This window comes from Culex quinquefasciatus, chromosome 3 (assembly GCF_015732765.1).
Source record: "Culex quinquefasciatus strain JHB chromosome 3, VPISU_Cqui_1.0_pri_paternal, whole genome shotgun sequence".
Taxonomy (NCBI): Eukaryota; Metazoa; Arthropoda; class Insecta; order Diptera; family Culicidae; genus Culex; species Culex quinquefasciatus.
In genome coordinates, this window is record NC_051863.1 from 130,007,818 (window position 1) to 130,032,185 (window position 24,368).

Genomic DNA, 24,368 nt, shown 5'->3' on the forward strand with positions numbered 1-24,368 from the left:
TATGTTTAAGCTTTCAATTCTTGCAAAAGTTCATAGTTTTGTGAGAAATTGGCAGAGTTATGTGCGATACAAAAAAGGGGATCAAGTCTCCCACTCTCCCCTACACCTTTCGAAAAATTAACATAAATAAAATTATTTGTTGATAAATCACCATAATTCCAGTCTCCCAACTCCAAATAGGCATCCTTGACTGATTAACAAAATAATTTGGTTTGAATATCAAGTTTACTACTTACTTAGTATGAAAGTTTAAATAACTCTGGAAATTCTATATAAAACTTATCTAAACTTAGTTTTGCAAACATTTAATTTAACTGAACGTCAATATATTACCATAGAATTGCTAATTGTGGGTATAACACCGTTTTGGGAGTCTTTGTATCGATAGAATAGATTTTTCGTTGGAATTTCGTTTAAACCCGAAATTTCGTCGTCGGAAAATCCGCCGGCATCCGAACCGGTCCACGATTCACAAGTCAATCTCTGTGGCATTGGAAAGGGCATACAATTTCCGATCTTTTGATACCCATACATCAAGGTTTTCTATAAAACCCACGTTTTTAAATACTTAAGCAAAAACGTTGTTATGGTTTCGTTTGAGCAATCTGCCAAAAATGTATGGACTTTCGTAATTTTTTTTCTAGTGGATCAAACTGGGCAAAAAGCCCAGGTATTTAAAAACGTGGGTTTTATAGAAAACATTGATGTATGGGCAGCAAAAGATCGGAAATTTTATGCCCTTTAAAGATTTGTCTGGTCACGCCTGCCGTCGGACGGGAAATTGAATGTTGGCCCCGTCGGACCTACAGGTTAAGTCGTAAGCTCAGTCCAGGTTGTCTCACTGGGTTCTGTCTCGATAAAGTTGCTGGTAGGAAGTTAGACAAAAATGATTTTGTCTGCCAAATAATATTCTGCCTTATGATATATTCTGCTTAATGATCTTTTCTGCCATTTGTTTGTCTGCCTTCTGTACTTTTCTGCCATATGAACCTTTCTGCCTTATGTGCTTTTCTGCCAATCGACGTTCCGCCAAATGACCCTGTCTGCCATTTGACCTTTTCTGCCGAACATTTTTCTGCCATTCGTACTTTTCCGCCGAATGTACTTTCTGCCGAATGTTTGTCTGCCGAATGACCTTTTCTGCCTTCTGGTTGTCTGCCGAACGTCATTCCGCCGACCGTCATTCTGCCGAATGGCCCAGTCCCGTGTAAAATATTACAAGGAGTCAAGAAAAAATATTTTCAGGAATGGGCTCTTTGGTCCCTAGACCTTGCAATCGGCAAATGAAATTTCATAGGACCTTTTCAAATATTCAGCTAGTTTTTTTGGACCTCAACACATTTTTCCATAAAAGCCCAACTAATAACCTTTCTTTTGAATTGTGGCGCTCCAAAATTGGTTCAACCGTTCCGGAGGTATGATTTTTTTTTTAAATGTGGCTTTTGCGAAAATCGACGAAAAACGCAATTTTATGGACCACCCAATTTCGGATAGAACCACCCTAATCGCCAAACAAAAAACAAGAAATTTCCAGAATGTGCAAAAAATCTTTGACTGAGTTATGAATTTTTCAATCAATACTGATTTTTTTTCAAAAATTGAAATTTTGGTCGCAAACATTTTTCAACTTCATTTTTCGATGTAAAATCGATTTTTTTTAAATAGTCGCAGTACCGTAAACCGGGGTGACTTTGATAGGATTTCAATTTGTTTTTAGAATATTTTCTAACGGGTAAGGTTTTTCTCAAGATTATTATTTTTAAAACATCTACTGGGGTAGGCCACACAAAGTCCATGAACTATTTTGGAAAACAAAGTTTTTTCAATAGTGTTTAGAAAAATAGTTACGTTAAAATTCTTAATTTAAATTCCGGGGTGACTTTGATAGTCAACGTTTTTCATGTTAAAATCATATTTAAGATGTTCAAACTTCATTTGTTCGTTAAATGTACCATCACCAACGTTGCTGATATAATTTTTAAGAATAAAATCAATGTTTATATTTAGTCAACTAAGCTTATAAGCTTTTTGACAAAATACTTATGAATTTTAGGTAAAATTGCTAAAAAGCCGGAGTATTGCCTGAAATTTGTTAAAACTAGTTATGTTTATAAAATTATCGATTTATATTGCATTTTATACTGGATTCGAAGCACGAATCACAAGTTTTCACATTTTACATTAAAATTTGTTCAACTGAAATTGCCGATTAATTTGGAGATGTTTTTTTTAATTGTGTTTCAAAAACACATATTATTTATTGTTTACAAACTGATTTAACCTTCACCTAGTGGAATATTGTCCAAAGAATCCAAAAATGCATTCCGTTTTCCGATTCAAAATCATGTTCATTGAGAAAGTCATGACACTTTGAGAAGTTTAGAATAATGACTTTCATCAACATTTTCTTAACTACAGTTAACTAACTTTTTAAACTTTTCAAAATTTTATGATAAGTTTTTTTAGAAATTTTGAACACTTCTCTACCACGGTGAGTATTATTCTAAACAATTCCGTACGTATTTTAATTGTAATCTTCATTTTGCGGAAAAATCGCAAAACTTCAAAGTCACCCCGGCTATCAAAGTCACCGCTTTTTACGGTATTATTTTTTTTTAATTAGTGCCCATTTTGAAAAAATATTTTTGAAAAGCTGAGAAAATTTTCTATATTTTGCTTTTATAAACTATGTTGATACGACACTTAGTTGCTGAGAAATTGCCATGCAAAGGTTTAAAAACATAAAAATTGATGTTTTCTAAGTCTCACCCAAACAACCCACTATTTTCTAATGTCGATATCTCAGCAACTAATGGTCAGATTTTCAATGTTGAAATATGAAATAATCGTGAAATTTTCCGATTTTTTCATAAACTTTTTTTTAATCAAGACTAACATTTCAAAAGGGCGTATGATTGAATGCTTGGCCCTTTTGAAATGATAATCTTTATTTTAAAAAAATAGTCCTTATTTATACCTACAACTTTGCCCAAGACATCAAATCGATCCAAAAATTCCTTCAATAGATTCAGATTTTTTATTTTCATACATATATATCATTTTTGTATGAAAAATTATAATGCTAAATTTGTATGAAAAATTATTTGGACAAACTAATTATGCAAAATGACTACTTTGGACATACCGAAGGCACCACAAAAGTTTCAGCCGGATAAAAAAATACGAATGACCTAAATTTCACAGAATTGCTCGATTGATTTCGGTTCAAACAGGAACAGAACAAAACAATTAGTACACTGATTACCAAATTAATTGCTCGAAAATCTCATGTACTTATTCAGCCTGTAGTTCCGATTTTCCCCTGTTGTCGGAAGTGACTTATAGATATTTGAAAAAATTTAATACGTGTTTAAATTGTATCTCTGTTTAAATGGTTGGTGCGTGTGTATTAGGGTGTAACAAAAATGACTTTTTGGCGGGCATTCAAGGGTTTGTTCCGGTGGGCATACTAAGCCCAAATCCAAAATATGTGCTTGATTGGACGTAACAGGAGCTGGCGCTTCGCCCTTCAATTTTAAATGGGATTCAACCCGTAAAAAAAGATTTTTTCAAAAATGTCACTTTTTGAGGCATTTTGGCCACTAAAGTGTTTATTTTCAACATCATTGGCGTGTAGACCAGATCCTTGCGCATCTTTTGGTATATATAACATTGAAATTTGGAGCTCCCTGGAGCTCGGTACAGACCTCCAAAGTTTGGCATTTTTTCAAAAAATCGGCCCCAGCAAAATCAAATAGCGTCTAGGGCGTCGCGAGGCGCGACGCATATCTTTTTTGCCGGGGCAGATTTTTCGAAAAAATGCCAAACTTTGAAGGTATGTACCGAGCTCCAGGGTGCTCCAAATTTCAATGTTATATATACCAAAAGATGCGCAAGGATCTGGCCTACACGCCAATGATGTTGAAAATAAACGCTTTAGTGGCCAAAATGCCTCAAAAAGTGTCATTTTTGAAAAAAATCTATTTTTACGGGTTAAATCCCATTTAAAATTGAAGGGCGGAGCGCCAGCTCCTGTTACGTCCAATCAAGCTCATATTTTGGATTTGGGCTTAGTATGCCCACCGGAACAAATCCTTGAATGCCCGCCAAAAAGTCATTTTTGTTACACTCTAGTGTGTATGTGCAATTTAATATCACGTAGCAAAAACAAGCAGATTACAAACACCTTATACTGTGGCACGTCATTTGCAAAGGAGCTTAAAGCAAACACCCCGTTTGTGTGTGTGGACTAAATTAGTGTTTCTATTCACAGGACCTTAAATTGAAAATGTAATTTGCCAACTCGTTCCAGGTCCATGACCGAGGAAGGGTCCTTCCCACCCGCAAAATCCGTTTCTTTGCTTTGAACGTTTAATTTTCATTTCCCATTTAAAGTCCGGCAAAACAAAATCTCGTTACCATCCTAGACTAGTAGCAGGTACTAAAACTCGTTCTGCCCCTTCTTCTGCTTGTTATGCAGTTATTTCAACCATGCATAAAGAGGGGGAAAACTCCTCCTGGATAGAGGCTGTATATTACAGTTGCATCCATTTTGCCATAGTGCCTAAAACTAAACCCACCCAACCGGAGATTGCAAACCACAAACCGACCAAAGCGGAATACCTACTCCTGTCGCTACCCGCTCTGTTGAAGGTCCAGAAACCGGAAGTGGAATGTGTGGAACAGTGTGGCATTGTGGGACATTATTTTTTGTCGTTGTAGAGTTCAGAACAAACTCATTCGTTTAATATATTTGTAGGGATTATGGGTTGCAGGATTGAATATGTAATAAATTATTAAATGAGTATTTATTATAAGATTGATATAATTCATAAATAAGAGTTAAGAGCGCAACAAAAAGTGCGCACCTTCATGAATATTGCCTTGTTAGCTAATCGTGGATTGAGTGCGAGAGCGCGCTAGCGAGCTGCGAGAGAGAACAACGAGCGAGAAAACAACGAGATGCGCGCGGCCAGCGAAAGAGAGAATGAAGATTGTCAAATCAGTTTTGTGGTTAATTTCTGTGGAATAAGACGTGTTGTTTGTTGATTGCAAAATATCTGTGTTTTTATTATAAAAGAAAGTCCCTGATCACGACAATGGCACAGTCCGGTAAGTCGAACCTTTTGATTCATGAAAGATCATTTGTTTTGCTTGAATTGTTGTGTTGTGAAATCCAACAGTTTTGTTTACCTGCCAGGAAGCAGGTCCAAATTTCGCTTTGTTGTTGTGCCTGTGTTTTGAAACAGGTAGATTTTTGCTTGAACTTGTTATTTGAAATTGAAAAGGCATACAACTATCTGCGATAATTGACGGTCTTGAATTTAATGAATGATTTGCTTGTTGTTGTGATATTGGGAACGAATGTTTTGTTTTGAAGTAGTAAGTTTGGCTTTTCGTTGTGATAATTGAAAACCAATGTTTTATTCTAAGTTTATGCAGGAATTTGAAGGCAAATAATTTGCTCAAGATTTGATTGTTTTTGTACAATCACATTTTTGCTTTAGATTTGATTGTTGTTGTTTTGAATGACGACCGATGTTTTGTTTTTAATTTGATGCAATGTTTAATCGTTGTTGTGGAAATTGAACTCCAATGTTTTGTTACGAATTAGACTTCAATTTTTTTTCTTCTTATTTTTGTGATTGATGAAAATCAATATTTTGTTTATAATTTGACAAAAGATTTGACAAGATTGTGGAAATTGAAAATCAATAATTCTTTATGAATTAAATGGAGGATTAGTTTGCGATTGAAGGTAGATAATTTGTTTTTAATTTAGTTATTGTTTTGGTAATTGAAATCAAATTTGTTGTTTGAATTTTATTGTTGTTATTATAATTGACGACCAATGTTTTGAATTTGATGCAATATTTGATTGTTATGGATTGTTGTTATTATTGATGATCATGATAATTATTTTTATTTTTTATTTTGGATTGGATGCTGGTTACTTTGGTAATTGAAGACCAATGTTTATTTTTGAATAAGATAAATATTTGCTTCTTGTTAGTTTTGTTTTAAATTTAATGAAAGATATGCTTGTTGTGGCAATGACTTGATGCAAAGTCCAATAAAATCACAAATGACAAAATTTACAGGTTTAATTTTGATTGAAAGATTTGATTGTTGATGAGGGAATTAAAGACCAATGTTTTGTTATGATAAGATGACAAATTTGCTTATTTTAGCGATAAATGAAAACCAATATTTTGTTTCGAGTAAGATACGAGTTTTGATTGATATTGTGATAATTGAAAACCAGGTATTATTTTGAATATGATGATAGATTTGCTTTTTGTTGTGGCAATCGAAGGCCAAGATTTGTTTTCTGAATTTGAGTATTGTTATTATAGAACGGTATTTTACTCGGTTTTAAATTTCATGCAATATTTGATTGTTATTTTATGGCAATTTTGAGTTTTAAATTTGACGCAATATTCGATTGTTTATATGGTAATTGATGACCAATGATTTGTTTTGAAGTTGATGCAAAATTTGATTATTAATTTTATGGTTAATGAAAAATGTTTAGTTCTCATTTGAATGAAGATTTGATTGTTGTTATTATTGACAATAAATTTTACTGTGAATTTGATGCAATATTAGATTGTTGCTTGATGCTGTGGAAATGGAAAACTAGCGTTTTAGAATTCTAATGAAAATTTTATAGATTTATGCAGAAATTGACAAACAATGTTTTGCTTTGAAATTTGATTTGAGCAACGTTTTTTGCCGTTATAATTGATTAGTCATAGTTAATTTTGAAGTCTCTTCTTTGTTGGAGCCTGACAGACCTCTGCGATGGTAGTCAGAAAAAGTCTTCTGTGTTGGAGCCTGACAGACCTCTGCGATGGTAGTCAGAAAAAGTCTCCTCTGTGTTGGAGCCTGACAGACCTCTGTGATGGTAGTCAGAAAAAGTCTCCTCTGTGTTGGAGCCTGACAGACCTCTGCGATGGTAGTCAGAAAAAGTCTCCTCTGTGTTGGAGCCTGACAGACCTCTGCGATGGTAGTCAGAAAAAGTCTCCTCTGTGTTGGAGCCTGACAGACCTCTGCGATGGTAGTCAAAAAAGTCTCCTCTGTGTTGGAGCCTGACAGACCTCTGCGATGGTAGTCCGAAAAAGTCTCCTCTGTGTTGGAGCCTGACAGACCTCTGCGATGGTAGTCAGAAAAAAGTCTCCTCTGTGTTGGAGCCTGACAGACCTCTGCGATGGTAGTCAGAAAAAGTCTCCTCTGTGTTGGAGCCTGACAGACCTCTGCGATGGTAGTCAGAAAAAAGTCTCCTCTGTGTTGGAGCCTGACAGACCTCTGCGATGGTAGTCAGAAAAAGTCTCCTCTGTGTTGGAGCCTGACAGACCTCTGCGATGGTAGTCAGAAAAAGTCTCCTCTGTGTTGGAGCCTGACAGACCTCTGCGATGGTAGTCAGAAAAAGTCTCCTCTGTGTTGGAGCCTGACAGACCTCTGCGATGGTAGTCAGATAAAAATGAACAATCTGTGCTGGAGTTCTTTGCGGAAGCATTCAGATAACAATCTCCTCGATAAAGGAACCTGACAGACTTTTGTGATGATTTTTGCCTTCCTCACCTTACTGAGGAAAGGCTATAAAATCACTCGGAAAATGAACTTTTAATTAGACCTCCTAGACCTACCTTCATTTGTACATATCGACTCAGAATCACCAACTGAGCAAATGTCTGTGTGTTTGGCTGTATGTAGACATGTGTACCAAATCAATGTCACTGGAATATCTCGTCACAGGTTCAACTGATTTTGGCCGGAACGGTTTTAATCGATCCGTCTTAACGTCCCCTAAGTTGCTATTTAAATTCATGCAGTTTTATCATGCATTTAAAAAGTCATGTTAAAAACCGTTTCATATTAAATTAAAATTATGGTAAAAGGGTGGTTTTTTCATGAAACTCTCACATGTTATATATTTTTAGAAAGCATATGAGAAGACCTTTTAGGTAAAGTAAGAATTTTCAAGATCTGACTTACCTATCTTAAATTACAAGCAGTTTAAAAATGGTCTGAATTAACATAACCTCAACTGGTCGGGTCTGATCGCCACGAAAAAGCCGTGTAGAGGGATGCCTTTTTCCTCAAAGGCCGTGTCTGTATAATCTTGACAAAAAGTCTGTAGGTAGTCTGTTAATTTATTAGGAGCTCTGGTGCTGCGATCACGTTAGGGGAGATCAATAAACCATGTGGACCCTTTAGGCGGGTTGGAATCACTCTATAAATGAGAGGAAGGCACCAACCTCCTAAAGGTGGATTATGTAACGTTTTTTAAATAACTTCGCAGAAGGAGCCTTATGGATTTTACAAATATATTGTTCAGCAAATTTTTTCATTCAATTAAGGACCGTCTTTAACATCACAAAAGAAATTGACCTAAGAAGATTGATAAATAAATTTAAATGTGAAAGTGAGCACTTTTGGTATCCACAGATAAAGCAATATGTATTTTGGCGTTATGTCTGTGAACTACCTAAAAAATGATTTTAAATTAATCGAATAGGACTAAAACGGTTGTCACTATTACTAAAACTGGAGTTTTCCTCTTGAAAGATAACCTCTAAATCAGCGATTCTCAACGGGGGTACCGGGCCTACTTGATTTACACGGTAGGGGGTACCAGCCTAGAAGAAGGTTGAGAATCGCTGCTCTAAATTGAAAGACGCTAATGATTAAGTATTCCATATTGATAGTTATTATGGTTAATTGTTACTTTAATCGATTTACTCAGCTGTGATACAAAAGTTGCTTGAAACCCAACATTATTTCACAGGGAACTAAAAATTTAAGTAATTGTTAACATGAACATTACATTATTAGTAAAAATGTAAAAATACACTTAATAATTAATTTGATGCATTTTTAAATAATAAATAAAGGAATGATTAATCATCAGAAATGCTTGAAATATAATTTAAAGTGTGAGAGCGTTGCGTCACAAGAGAAAATAATACAAATATTTGAATATTAATTTTGAATTGAGAAGTATGAGTGACAATTTGAGCAACAAAAACATTATTTTAAAAAAACTAGGAAATATTTAAATTTATTTTTCAATGTAATATTTGTTATTTGTATCAAAATGGATTAAAATCATTCATTAATTTCGATAAAAATGATATTTTAACACTGTATCATTTTATTGAGTTAAAAAAAAAACTTTCAAAATTTTAGTATGGTAAGTACATCAAAATCAATTAAGAGAAACATTATTTTGAAATAAATTAAAGAAACTTTGGGGTTCTTTAATCGATTGTACTTAATTATGAAACCAAACTTTTTCAAATTACATAACAGGAGTTTATCAGCAAAGAAAAAGTTAAAATTTTAAATAAGAAAACAAATTATTGACAGGGATCGTAAAGATCGTGATTAAAAAAAATAAGTTTCTGTGAACAATCTACTCAAGTAATATATCAAAGTTGCTTGGAACTCATTTTACATTACGAGAAAAATAAAACAAAATATTTAAAATAAAACATTAAAAAATCTTTCAGCTGTTTTTAGATAAGCAAGATACGTTTTGAAGGAATTTATGGTTAGGATATTGTCTACTCCGTGTTGGAGCCTGACAGACCTCTGCGGTGGAAGTTTGAAAAATGTTTCGCCTGAGCTGGAACCCTTTGAGATAGTAGTCAGATTGCAATTTATATATCTATGCATTACAAGAATAATTGAATAAAATATGTTTTTTGTTGTTATCTGATAAGCACAGTACATTTTGAAGGTATATATAAATAAAATGACCTTAAACATTGTTTTGATCATGATTAAATGTAACATTGAATAATCTAATCTACGGTAATATCAACAGTGCTTGAATCCATACCTTTAGCTACAATAAATACAATTTGAAGAGAAAATTAATTTGACATATAATAGAAATCGAATATAGCGGAACGGCATTTATTTCAGTTTATATATTTTATTTTTATTGCAACAATTTACCACATGATTTTGTTTTATTCATTAGAATAATATTTTCTGAACTATGTTTTGTTTCAAGATAAACAAAAATATTATTAAGTAGGCACAACAGAGAAAAAAAAAACTGTTCGGTAAAAACTATTCTTTGTCTGGTTAAAAGATCGCGTAAGTGAATATTAATAGAAAGTACAAAATTTTTAATATAAAAGTTGAAAAATGTTGATACTACCATGCATTTACAGAACAAAATCGTTAAATATGTATTTTTTTTAAGAAAGCTTTTGTGGCAAGAATAAACAACATTTGATTTTATTTTTTTATAAAAAAATGTATTTTGTGCAGCAAAGCACATTTTGAGCATTAAATGAATTATTTATATTATTTTTTGCAATTTGCTTCATTTATGGATATTGCTTTTCAAGAAATCATCTTAAACTTAAATATGGACTGTTTTTTTTATTTTATAAAAGTGTACCGGTACTGATGAAAACAAATTCTTCGAAAATATTACTGATTTTGCATTTTAGTAATTTTCGCCATGATTTATTAACAAGTTCAAAATTAGTTAAAATGCGGTAATTTTGATACAATGTTAAGCGGTGTATGCACATCGGAAGGAACCGGTCAAGAAAAAATTCAAATGGGCAGCAGTAGAAGCGCAAGCAAGCCAGATAGGGTGAAGAAAAACCCTAAGAAAACGCTCCCTCTCCTTTGTTCTACTGTTCGTGAAGCTGTTTCTTGACCCTTTCCTTCCGATCTCCATGCTAGTCTTTATTTAAAAAAAAATGTTTGTTTTAGCTGTACAGCTTGGTTGGGAATAAGTTACAGAAAAGTACAGATAAAAATATCAAGAAAAATATTGAAAATGAGGAAGGCTTGAAGATCCATCTTGGGTGTTTTTGGGTATTAATCACAAACATATACTTTTCGTCACGTTTGCATTTAATATTACCTAAAATCAGTTTATGTTTACCTTCAAGTCCCGTCTAGTGGATCAATCGGACGTGGCACTGGGCTTGGGCTCATAATCCATAGATCGGTTTGAACTCCGTGGCGGGCGCACATAAATTCAAAGTGTAAATTTGAGTAAAAACAATATCTGTGCCTGTCATAGTTTTTGTTTCAGATTTTTTTAAAAATAAGTAAAATAAATTACCACATTGTATATATTTTTAGAAATGCTTATCCTTTGTTTTTTTTTGTCTGCCTGTGTGGATCAATCGGACCGCGCACTGGACTCACAATCCAGAGGTCGCTGGTTCGAATCCCGAGGCGGACGCAAAAAATTCTAAGTGTAAAATATAGGTATTCCGGTGCCCTCTCCCCGTGCCATACCTTCACACTTAGGAGACCCGGGAGGCGGAGTCTTGTCGCAAAAAGAACGATACACACCTGTGGATCCGTTGACGAAACCGCAAGGTTTAAGAGGGCCACATTATAAGGTGTTACGTCGATTCCGTTTTTTTATCCTTTGTTTTTTATGGTACACATAAATTTAAAACTTTAAAAACGCCAGGATTATGCTTCATTTGTTATTTAAGTCAGCAACACGTTAGATTTTTGAATTTAGAACACATTGTTTTATATTTCATATTCACAAAATGATGATAAATAAAAATAATGTGATTTCATTTAATTCGAAATGTTTAAAAAAAATAAAAATTGCTTTTGAATTTGAATTATTATTTTTTTAAATCGTGTTGTATTGTTTCAGCAATGTTTGTAAAATTTGCTTTTTTAATTTAAAATTACATAAAATTTAAAGAAAATCAGGTAAACAATCACTAATCTCGTATTGCATAAAAAATTGATAAACCTGCATTTATTTGAGAAATATTTGTGGTTTTTGTTTTTCTCCTCGTTTTTTCTTTTTCTTACATTTTCAGGTGTTTTAAATTTTCAACCTCATCAGCGCATTCCATTTTCTACAACTTCTGCGATCGGATGTCAGCCTCTTGGACAACATAGATGAAACATTTCGAAGACTGCGCTTTCCTATTTAGATCAGCATGAAAACATAGTCGAGGAACCCGACGAAAATCTTTTAGGAAATAAAAAACATTAATTGATTTAGCATTCATGCAATTTTTCTGTTAGGAATTATGATTGATATTCGTCATCTTGAGAGTAGAAAAGAGGAGAATGTAGGGATTATGGGTTGCAGGATTGAATATGTAATAAATTATTAAATGAGTATTTATTATAAGATTGATATAATTCATAAATAAGAGTTAAGAGCGCAACAAAAAGTGCGCACCTTCATGAATATTGCCTTGTTAGCTAATCGTGGATTGAGTGCGAGAGCGCGCTAGCGAGCTGCGAGAGAGAACAACGAGCGAGAAAACAACGAGATGCGCGCGGCCAGCGAAAGAGAGAATGAAGATTGTCAAATCAGTTTTGTGGTTAATTTCTGTGGAATAAGACGTGTTGTTTGTTGATTGCAAAATATCTGTGTTTTTATTATAAAAGAAAGTCCCCGATCACGACAATATTATCATTTTTTAGTTTTTTTTGACTTACCTTGTATTGAGATTATTTTTTTATCTTGTTTTAAAATATGAAAAATTGTATTACGTCCAGAACATTGTGCCCTCCGCCTAATGTGCCCCTTCTTGCAGTGTTGTAATTGCAGTACACGAAATCATGGCCACACATACCTCCAGCGATGCAAACTCATATGAACACCAAACATCACAGACGACTCTGTCGAGGGTGAGGATTTCGCAATTAAAAGTTACCAAACAAGTCCTTATGCTGCATATTCCGGACGCGTGGGCGGGGGCCAGTTCAAAGGAAGAGATGCGATGCGCATTTCGCCTTTGAGCTGCAGCTGCTCTCTCTTCGGTTTGATCCCTGACCTTACTTTACATCGCGCTTACGGGCTATTATCCTTCAACTCGCGGATCGCTGCCCTGCATTCGCAACGCTTAGTGGGTCAGAAGGTGCTGCAGTTGAAGTTTTTTTTTCAGTGCTTTCACCGAAAGAAGATGAAAAGGCTTGACGAAGAACGCGGGTCAAGCGAAACCCGTTAATATGAGTAACTTTGTTGGGCAAAACGAACAAACCAATAAAAATCAGTTTTTTTTTAATTCAGCAAAGCATGTTTTTAAAAAACTTAAAAGTTTTTTGGCAGCTTTCGAACCCTTTTCTCGAATTTTGTGAAACTGTGTTCAAAGTTTAGCTTTGGTCAAGATTTTCGATTTATCGAAGGATTTGGGTTGCTTGAAAACATCTGAACGGTCTTTTTTTAACTAAATTGTATTTTTTTGATCTTTCTCGCGGCTTTTAGCTGTATCATTAAAAAACTCATATCAAAACATTTGTTTCCAAAAAGTTAGAAAATATTCTGTGAGAGTGAAAATTTGAACTTAAAAATATTTTAATATAAGAACAATAAACAAACAAAAAAATGGCACCAATTTCTTTTTCAGGAGAAACCACCAGTCTTCCCAAATGAACCGGTTAGGCTAAGTTCACCTCTCAAATTGTGATTCAAGCCTGGTTCAGTGAACCATGGCTTAAGCCAGGCAAATGAAAACCATAGGTGTACAATTCTTTACTAAATTGGTCTTTTTTAAATTTTAATTTTTATATTATCTAATCCGGCTAAAACTTTTTCGATGCCTTCCATATAATTTTCGATACATCCTATGTCCATACAATTTTCCATACAAATTTGGCAAATTTGGCTTTTCATGCAAAAACTAAAGTGAAAATTCAAAAATCTGTATCTTTTGAAGGATTTTTTGATCGGAAAAGTTGTAGGTATGGATACGGACAACACTGAAAAAAAAAACTAACTTAATCCACCTATGTGGTTGATGCCTTCCTCATTTTGAATTTAAGTGGTTTGCTAGCTATTTTTTTTAGATCCAGAAAAATAAGTACCGTAAAACGGGGTGACTTTGATAGCCGGGGTGACTTTGATAGGTTTGCGATTTTTCCGCAAAATGAAGAGTACAATTAAAATACGAAAGGAATGGATTAGAAACATACTGACCGTGGTAGAGAAGTGTTCAAAGTACCTCAAGAAGTTTAAAAAGTTAGTTAACTATAGTTAAGAAAATGTTGATGAAAGTCATTATTTTAAACTTCTCAAAGTGTCATGACTTTCTCAATGAACATGATTTTTAATCGGAAAACGGAATGCATTTTCGGATTCTTTGGACAATTTTCTACTAGGAGATGGTTAAAAAAGTTTGTAAATAATAAATAATATATGTTTTTGAAACACAATTAAAAAAAATCTCCAAATTTATAGGCAATTTCAGTTGAACAAATTTCATGTAAAATGTGAAAACTTGTGATTTGTGCTTCGAATTCAGTATAAAATGCAATATAAATCAATAATTTTATAAACAAAACTAGTTTTAACAAAATTTCAGGCAAAATTCCGACTTTTAACAATTTTACCTAAAATTTAAAAGTATTTTTCTTAAAAGCTAATACACTTAGTTAACTAAATATAAACATTGATTTTTTTCTTAAAAACTATATCAGCTACTTAAGTGATGGTACATTTAGCGTACAAATAAAGTTTGAACATCTTAAATATGATTTTAACAAGAAAAACTATGACTATCAAAGTCACCGCGGAATTAAAACTAAGAATTTTTAACATAACTATTTTTCTAAACATTATTGAAAAAACTTTTTTTCCGAAATAGTGCATAGACTTTGTGTGGCCTACCCCAGTACATGTTTTAAAAATAATAATGTTGAGAAAAACCTTACCTGTTTGAAAATATTCTAAAAACAAATTAAAATCCTATCAAAGTCACCCCGGTTTACGGTACACAGATATAACTTAAGTGGTCATAACTCGAGACAGATCTTCAATGTTGTGGACTCGTTTGAAAGGTCTCTCGATTACCTAATCAACGATGGGTCGAATGATGGATCCGGACAACGTTTACATACATATAAGTGAGTACCGGCTTCAAAAAAGTACATAAATATCACTTATGTGGTCATAACTCGAGACAGGGTTGCCAGATCTTCAATGTTGTGGACTCGTTGGAAAGGTCTCTCGATAACTTAATCAACGATGGGTTGGATGATGGATCCGGACATCGTTTTCATACATTTAAGTGAGATTCGGCTTCATAAAAGTACATAAATATCACTTAAGTGGTCATAACTCGAGACAGGGTTGCCAGATCTTCAATGTTGTGGACTCGTTGGAAAGGTCTCTCGATAACCTAACCAACGATGGGTTGGATGATGGATCCGGACATCGTTTTCATACATTTAAGTGAGATCCGGCTTCATAAAAGTACATAAATATCACTTAAGTGGTCATAACTCGAGACAGGGTTGCCAGATCTTCAATATTGTGGACTCGTTGGAAAGGTCTCTCGATTACCTAACCAACGATGGGTTGGATGATGGATCCGGACATCGTTTTCATACATTTAAGTGAGATCCGGCTTCAAAAAAGTACATAAATATCACTTAAGTGGTCATAACTCGAGACAGGGTTGCCAGATCTTCAATGTTGTGGACTCGTTGGAAAGGTCTCTCGATTACCTAACCAACGATGGGTTGGATGATGGATCCGGACATAGTTTACATACATTTAAGTGAGATCCGGCTTCAAAAAAGTACATAAATATCACTTAAGTGGTCATAACTCGAGACAGGGTTGCCAGATCTTCAATGTTGTGGACTCGTTGGAAAGGTCTCTCGATAACTTAATCAACGATGGGTTGGATGATGGATCCGGACATCGTTTTCATACATTTAAGTGAGATTCGGCTTCAAAAAAGTACATAAATATCACTTAAGTGGTCATAACTCGAGACAGGGTTGCCAGATCTTCAATGTTGTGAACTCGTTGGAAAGGTCTCTCGATTACCTAACCAACGATGGGTTGGATGATGGATCCGGACATCGTTTTCATACATTTAAGTGAGATCCGGCTTCATAAAAGTACATAAATATCACTTAAGTGGTCATAACTCGAGACAGGGTTGCCAGATCTTCAATGTTGTGGACTCGTTGGAAAGGTCTCTCGATAACCTAACCAACGATGTGTCGGATGATGGATCCGGACATCGCTTACATGCATATAAATGAGTTCCGGATATAAGTGAAAACACATTTTTATACATAACTTTTGAACTAGTTATCTAAACTTCAAACAATTCAATAGCGATGTATGGGACCATGAACCAAGTCGAATGCAACCGGTTTGATCAAAATCGGTTCAGCCAGTGCTGAGAAAACTCAGTGAGAATTTTGGTCACATACATACATACACACACACATACACACACACATACACACACACAGACATTTGTTCAGTTTTCGATTCTGAGTCGATATGTATACATGAAGGTGGGTCTTTGAGCTTTTAATAAAAAGTTCATTTTTAGAGCAGGATTATAGCCTTACCTCAGTGAGGAAGGCCGAGCTCCTGTGGTCTAATGGTTACAGGTTTCGCTTTATGAGCGGAAGGTCGTGGTTTCAAACCCACATGGCTCGGCACATCCTTTCCCCTGTACTCTTCACATGTATAAGGACCAACGGTTCTCTGTATAATTGCCCTGCAGAGCTCCACGGCCCGATCGCAAAAAGTGCTTTGAAGGGACGAGTTTTTCAGAAACCAGAATTTAAGGGCTAGCTGGGTATAAGTAAACGTAAAATGTGCACTTCGGTTCTAGCGATACATTTGGACAGTACAGAGTGGAAAGGCAGAGCCAAAGAGGATTGAAAAACATTCAAACCTCTTCGGCGGCGAAGTTACGGCAGTGGATCGCTCGACACACTCGCTCAACAATAGCGTGTGTGCGTGTCCCATCTGCCTAATAACAGAAGAAGCCTTTGTGATTCTATAAATAGAATTGCAAGTCCGCAATAGATCTAATTCCTGGTCGCAGTGGATAGTGGCATCGAACAAAAAAAAAGGCAAAATGATACATGGTAAAAAATGTGGTGATTTTTTATTTAACTTTTTGTCATTAAAACTTGATTTGCAAAAGAAAAACCCAATTTTTAATTTGTTTTTATTTTTTTATGTGTTTTAGAGAAAATCAAATGCCAAATTTTCAGAAATTTCAAGGTTGTGCAAAAAATCTTTGAATCTATGATTTTTTTAATCAACACTGATTTTTTTCAAAAAATCGAAATATTGGTTGCCTACATTTTTCAACTTAATTTTTCGATGTAAAATCAAATTTGCAATCAAAAAGTACTTTAGTGAAATTAGTAAATTTAATTAAATTTTGATAAAGTGCCTTGTTTTCAAGTTATAGCCAGTTTTAGGTAACTATTTGAAATTAGTTCAAGTTTTTAATTTTTTTAAGTTAGTGCACATGTTTACCCACTTTTGAAAAAATATTTTTGAAAAGTTGAGGAAATTCTCTTTATTTTGCTTTTTGAACTTTGTTGATACGACCCTTAGTTGCTGAGATATTGCCATGCAAGTGTTTAAAAACAGGAAAATTGATGTTTTCCAATTCTCACCCAAAGAACCCACCATTTTCTAACGTCGATATCTCTGCAACTAATTGTTCGATTTACAATGTTATAATATGAAACATTCGGGAAATTTCAATCTATTTTAATTTTTTTTTTCAAATTAAAATAGATTGAAATTTTACGAATGTTTCATATTATAACAATGTAAATCAGAGTTCCCAAATGAACCAGTTAGGCTAGGTTCACCTATAAACTTGGTTCGGCTTAAACCTCTCTTTGTGGTTCAATCCTGGTTCAGTGAACCATGAACCATGGCTTAAGACAGGCTAACCAGGCTAATGAAAACAATATCAATAATGCTACTGTGTAACAAATATTATTGTGTAACAATGTTACAATGTAATATTCATTACACCGTAAAATTGCTACACCACAACATTCGTTACACTGTTACATTCGTTACACCGTAACATTGTTACACCGCAACATTCGTCACACCGTAATATTCGTTACATCGTAGTATGATTACACCGTAACTTCGTTACTCCGTAACATTGTTACACCGCAACATTCATTACACCGTAACATTGTTACACCGCAGTATGGTTACACCGTAACATCGTTACACCGCAAAATTCATTACACCGTAACATTCGTTACACCGTAGTATGATTACACCGTAACATTGTTACACCACAACATTCGTTACACCGAGGTTTGGTTACACCGTAACATTGTTGCACCGCAACATTCGTTGCATCGTAGCATTCATTACACCGTGACATTCATTACACCGTGCCGTTCATTACACATTACGGTGTACGACTGTTACGGTGTAACACTGTTACGGTGTAACAATGTTCCGGTGTAACAATGTTACGGTGTAATCATACTACGATGTAACGAATGTTACGGTGTAACAATGTTACGGTGTAACCATATTACGGTGTAACAATGTTACGGTGTAGATTTAGGGTTAAACAGTGTCACGGTGTAACAAAGCTTGCCGTTTAGCCTAACAGCCTTTGATCAGGTTCAAGCCAGGTTCAAGCCTGGTTCAAACCAATGGTTCATTTTGCCTAGCCTCCCCTGGTTTGAACCAAATGAACCATGTCTCACGGCACTCGGTGAGCCTGAGCCGACGATGCTTGTCGACGTGTGGTGTGAACCTGAACCAGAAAAATGAACCTAGCCTAGCCGGCTTAGGCTCGTGGGAACACTGATTTTTTTTGAATCACAACTACCCGGGCAGACGGTAATAACAAGATTCATGCAATTTCAATAACAAATGCTGTTAAAATAACAAAAAATGTTATGGAATATTCTTGCAAAGTCAATTTTTGCATAAGAGTTTAATAACAGTTTATGTTATCATAACCAAATTTGTTATTGGTCTGATATTGGTTGAAAGCCAAAACAACTTTGGAATAACATGTTTTGTTATGGAAGAATACCTCCAATTGTTATTGGGATGATCGGATTAGTTGTTAAAATAACAAAAAATAATAACAAAGATTTGTTCGAAGAATAACTAAAAATGTTATTAGTCTGTTATTACAATAACATTCCAATAACAAAAAAATAATAACGACGAATAACAAATTTTGTTTTTAATAACATAAAATGTTATTGGCCTAGTATTTTCAAATATCAAAAAATGTTATTCCGAAGTTATTTCCGTCTGCTCGGGTAGCATTTCAAAAGAGACAAACATTCATTATTACGCCCTTTTGAAATGTCAGTCTTGTTTTTTTTATTTTTTTTCCATATTGTTTTGGTCACCGAGAAATGATGCTATTTTAATTTTTTACAAGTATTTTTTTTCGGAATGATCGAAAAATTTCACGAATGTTTCATGTTTTAACATTGAATATCAGCACATTAGTTGCTGAGATATCGAGATTAGAAAATGGTGGGTTGTTTGTGTGAGACTTAAAAAACATATATTTTTCTATTTTTAAATCTTTGCATGATCCATATCTCAGCAACTAATTGTCGTATCAACAAAGTTGAAAAAGCAGGGTATAGAGAATTTTCTCAGCCTTTCATTTTTTTATGGGACAAACATGGGCATTAATTCAAAAAAAAATAACCTACAATTTTGCTGATGACATCAAATCGATCTAAAAATTCCTTCAAAAGAAACAGATTTTTGAATTTTCATACATCATTTTTGTATGCACAGCTGCTAAACTTGTATGGAAAATTATATGGACAAACTAATGATGCAAAATGGCTTCTTTGGGCATAACGAAGGCACCAAGCATTTAATTCAGAACATTAATCATTGAATCAAATATACAGCTTAGTTTGTTCGACCATGTTGTCTTTTATAAATATTACTGTGATAATATCATTTTTTAGATAATTCCAATATAACTAGCGCCACAAGCTGATTTTTCCGATTTTTCCCATACAAACTAAACCCTCGAGTATCAATGTGTGAATGTTGACCAATTTAGCTTTCAATTGGTTCAGAGAGTTAAAATAGCCCAGGGAACACATTTCAGCTTGTGTAGCAAGGTTTTGAATAGAAGTTTCATATTGTGGATACTTAATGTATATCTAGGGCTAATTGATTGTTTGATGCCATTTTAAACAGCTTTTTTTGCTAAAACTTGTGATCTTTATAGATCCACGTAGCTGAGAAATATACCGTTTCTCTGTTTCAGTCAATTTATTACTTAGATAACATAAAGTTAAATACAAAGCCATTGAAGTCCAACAATAATAAGTTCGTCAAAAGTTCACTGCGCTCACAACCTTGTTTTCCCTAATTTAACTCGCGATAAAAACCAAAATTTACCAACAGAGGTTACCTCACACAATACACAATGCTTCCGCCTACTTTTTGCTCATCGCAACCGGCGGTCACAGTGCCGAAACTGTGACTCACAGCGTTCCCCGTTGGTTCGAAATTCCTCCAGCGAGGGCACAACTTTGAACACGATGCCAGTGAGGTTCTCCAACTCCGGCGGTTCGTACACTCCGTCCTTGTTCAGCAACCGGTCCCGAACTACGGATTGCATCTTCCAAATGAAGGGTTTAATTTTGCACACCAGCAGCCGGATACAGTCGGTGTCCTCTGGGACGGTTTCGTCCAGATTGCCGAGGTCCGCCTCGAGGTAGTCGGTCAGGTTGCCGTCCCGGACCGATTCCATCAAGGTGCGGAATTGTTTGGGTGGGTTGTTCAGCAGCCAGAGAAGTGGGGATTCGGACTGGAGAATGCTGCTACCAGCGGGTGCTTCTTCCAGGGGTTTTGAGGGATCTCGGTTTGGTAGCTCTGGCGATGGTTTGTCCAGGGTTCCCAGATTGGTGGCGATCTGAAAGTTTTATGGAGTAGGTTTAGGAATATTACCAGCCAAAAGTGTATTTGAACTCCATCCCAAACACTTACCACGTGCGCCACAAAAATCAACGCATTCATGACCAGTGCTCCCAGCTTGCTTCCGTCCAGCCCGAGCAGCTTCCACACCATGACCAGCATCGAGGCTGCCTGTTGCTGCATCGAGTTGTTGGCTTCCGGCTTCATGAAGTACCCTTGCCGGGAAAACCCCTTCGCCACCAAGTCGGCCACGTCCGAGATTGTGTCGATTCCAAACAGTTTCCCAGCCATCCGGACGCCACTGTGGAGGTTCTGCAGTAGATCCGCCGACACCGGATCCGGCCCACTCCGGCGACCAACTCCGGCCACCAGCACCATCACCAAGAGTGGAAAAAACCGCACGTTCCGACGAATCGTCACCACCATAGCGCGCGCGTGTAACTTGAGCCACTTCTTCAACACTGACTGAGGACGACGCGGGGAAACTGTGCTATCAAAACCGCAACTCTTCGCTTCAGGGTAGCAGGAACTCAACGGTGACGACGACGGTGGTGACAAAAGAAGATCGGCAACGAAGAGGAGCCAGACTGATGGGGGAAAAAATCCGAGACGACCGGAACCGAGATTGTCAGGACAGGAGGCTCTCGGTTGGGGGCCCGCTGAGCTTAGGGGAGAGTGGGCTTTTTTTGGCAAAATTTTATTTTTTTGCAATGTCATTGTGAAACTTCTTACTATTCCTGAATTCACGAATGAGGAAATTGCCTACTTTTCATCGCCAAAAATAACAGTACTGAGCATTTCTTTTAAGCAAAGGAGTGCTAAAAAGGTTCAACATTTCAGCACTTATATCAAAAAGTGATATTTTTCATTAATGTTTTGAAGTTTGACACTTTACTTTACGCTTTTACGTTTTAATAGAAAAATTCTGGAATTGAAATTAGCTATTCTTTTTTTCAATTTGATGTCATTCCTCCCCTAACTTGTGGTTTAATTGTGCCCTTTCTCGAAGGGAAGGGGCAAACTGTCTGTCTCTCTCTAATGCAATCCACTGACTGGGTTCCATCCGCCCTCATGCGTGTCATCCGAAAAGCAACGACGACGACGACGACAAGTGCAACAGCAGAAGCAGAAGCATGGTTGGGTGCAAAACCGTACTCTAACAAGTGTACTGTGGTTTGTACCCAGATAAGTGGCTTATATGATATTACATGAGCCCAGAGCTCACGGTGTGGTGGTGGCTTTCGAGCTCTTGTCGGCATGCAGATTTTCTGGGCGAGCAGGAAGTTGTTAGTGGTTTGCCAAGTGACGCTACAAGTTTGCTAGAATTTTGGGTTTCTGTAGAATTTTGTCAGGGTTTTTATTTGTTAAATTGTGGAAAACCAAATTTCTTAATGCTAAAATAAAAGTTAAATACCTGAATGAACTGAACTGAACTGAACTGAACTGAACTGAACTGAACTGAACTGAACTGAACTGAACTGAACTGAACTGAGCTGAACTGAACTGAACTGAACTGAACTGAACTGAACTGAACTTGTTTTTGTTAAAAGGATGTTTTTGTTAATATTCGAGAATTTCCTAAAATGAAACAAAAATCAGCAATTGTTCTTCAGATGGCAAAGAAATTTTCTTATAAATCATCAAATTTTTGAGATTAAATTATCCGTCATCTATGTGACTTCAGTCCCCCTTAAAATCAGTTCTACCCGCATAATTTAATACATGCACTTCCCAAATGAGTGCGTTCGCTTATGTTCGCGCACTGTAATGACACATTACCATAACTGCATCACTGATTTTGGTGCTGTATGAACATCAACCGTATACAAACACTTGGAGAGGGTATTGTCAAAGCAATGTGTCACCTCAAGTGAATAAAAAATCCGCCTGTTTAATGCAAACTCATGTGCTGCGTTGATGACAAACGATGCTAAACGGAGAAAAGTAAAAGCTCACAATCAAAAACTGCTCAATTGAATTGTGTGCAGCCTTTTCAAATATTAAAATAGATGTTTTTTTTTCTTCTTTTCACCTTCAGACAATACCACATCGTTAGCCGATCCTGATGGCAGCCCCCGTTTAACGGCACTCAACTTTTATTGAAAATTTTAAACTCTTCCAAACGTTAAAAGCCAGGTAAGCAATCAAGAGTTCACAAACAACAAACACCCACACACACACTCATGTGTATGGCAGCAGTTTGTTTCATTTAGCCAACAATAGTTTTCAATTAAAAACTGCTCCAGCTTGGATGAATTAAGGGGGCATGGGGGGGGGGATGCTGCTGTTCACTAAAGCAAAGTTTGATTGAACCCTACAGCAGCGCAAATAAGAGCTGCCAATTGCACTATGTCGGAAGACAGTGCACAGTGGTCCAGATCGCAAAATTAAGAAATGGATTTTTCGAAAATGTTGTTTTTGAGCTTGTCTTCAGTTGTTGCAAATGGAAAGGCAACTTTTGGTTTGGTTGTAGGGTGGTTACGACAGATTTGGAACTACCTTTTACGGAATATAGATTTTCTGTTGGCTTGCCATTTCAAGCAACTTCAGTCGAAGACACCGTCTGTAATCTTATCAATGAAAGACGAGCAGTCTGTTCCAGTTTGAACGTGGTATCAGGTTGTTTTGTTTCTGGACGAACATTTTTATTTGTTGATTACGGTTACTAAGGGTAAGTTACAGCTGATTTTAAAGACGCATTTAAACTTAATTGAGCCAAGCAGTTGTTCTGTTGCATTTGAGATCTAAGAACGCTGATCCCAGGTGTTTTTTAAACCGAGATATTTCATTGCCCATTTTCAACATCGAAATCCAAATATGCTCTGTTCCGACTGATTGCTCCTCAGAGAAAAATCGAGTTTTGGTCATTTTTGGGTAAAATTATCATTTATGACCAAATTATGACCAAAACTCGATTTTCGATACTTTGCTCAATTCTGAGGGCAGATTCGGATTCAGCGGGCAAAAATTACATGGAAAAACATATATTTGGACATTTTTCGAATTTCGTTAGGGTGGTCCCATATGATTTTCCTTGAAAATTAGACTTTTTCAAATGAAGATATCTCGAGTTTAAAGAAAAACACCTCTGAGATTTTTTCAGCGTTTGTAGTGCTAGATCTCCTTTTTCAAATGCAACCTAGTGCTTAAAATTTGGCTTGCGCCATTTCGAGATATTTAAGTTTTAAATTTGCGTTTTTTTACCTTAAAATGGCTGTAACTTTTGACCCTTAAGTCCAAATTGGCATGTCAACAAATAAAAATGTTCGTTTTTTAGAGCTCTAAAAGTGCTCAGAACATCGCTTTTCTCTAAAACTTAACCCTGAATTGCCACGTTCAAAAAACTGATTTTTGAAGGTTTGCTCAGATGCTTTCTATAAATTTGGTCATAGAAGGCGTAGATTACGAGATAAAATTTTGGTGTCTTCGACAAAGTTGCTTGAAATGGCAAGCCCAACAACTTTCTAGTTGACAAAAAAATTCCCAAAAATATTCCTGTAAAGTTAGATTTCCAAAATCACCCTAATCGTGAACCACCCTAATTTTCAACCAAACCAAAAGTTGCCCCTTTCCATTTGCAACAACTCTTCTGAACACACCAAAGCTCCAAAACTTAACCATTTTTCGAAAAATCCATTTTCCACCTTTTTTTTTTTTTTTTTTTTTTTAATTTATA

General features: G+C 35.6%; 2 protein-coding genes across 2 annotated transcripts in view; one reads left to right on the forward strand and one right to left on the reverse strand.

The window, feature by feature from the left end:
- Window positions 1-24,368, forward strand: part of LOC6045671 — a gene marked incomplete at its 3' end in the record, with an annotated part of 158,411 nt that overhangs the window by 84,834 nt on the left and 49,209 nt on the right. The window contains exon 2 of the mRNA XM_038261177.1: window positions 22,731-22,828. The remainder of the gene's footprint in view (window positions 1-22,730; window positions 22,829-24,368) is intronic.
- Window positions 20,034-21,253, reverse strand: LOC6045668. The gene is made up of 2 exons (XM_001862952.2): window positions 20,765-21,253; window positions 20,034-20,690 (listed from the first exon to the last, which is right to left on the reverse strand). The coding sequence occupies exons 1-2, from the start codon at window positions 21,116-21,118 to the stop codon at window positions 20,223-20,225; spliced, it is 822 nt and encodes a 273-aa protein (XP_001862987.2). The 5' UTR covers window positions 21,119-21,253; the 3' UTR covers window positions 20,034-20,222.

Bases quoted from the DNA above. Each gene is read 5' to 3' on its own strand.
- LOC6045668 (XM_001862952.2), bottom strand. From the start codon at position 21,118: ATGGTGGTGACGATTCGTCGGAACGTGCGGTTTTTTCCACTCTTGGTG. The intron at 20,691-20,764 runs GTAAGTGTTTGG...TAAAACTTTCAG, and splicing joins TGATTTTTGTGGCGCACGTG to ATCGCCACCAATCTGGGAAC.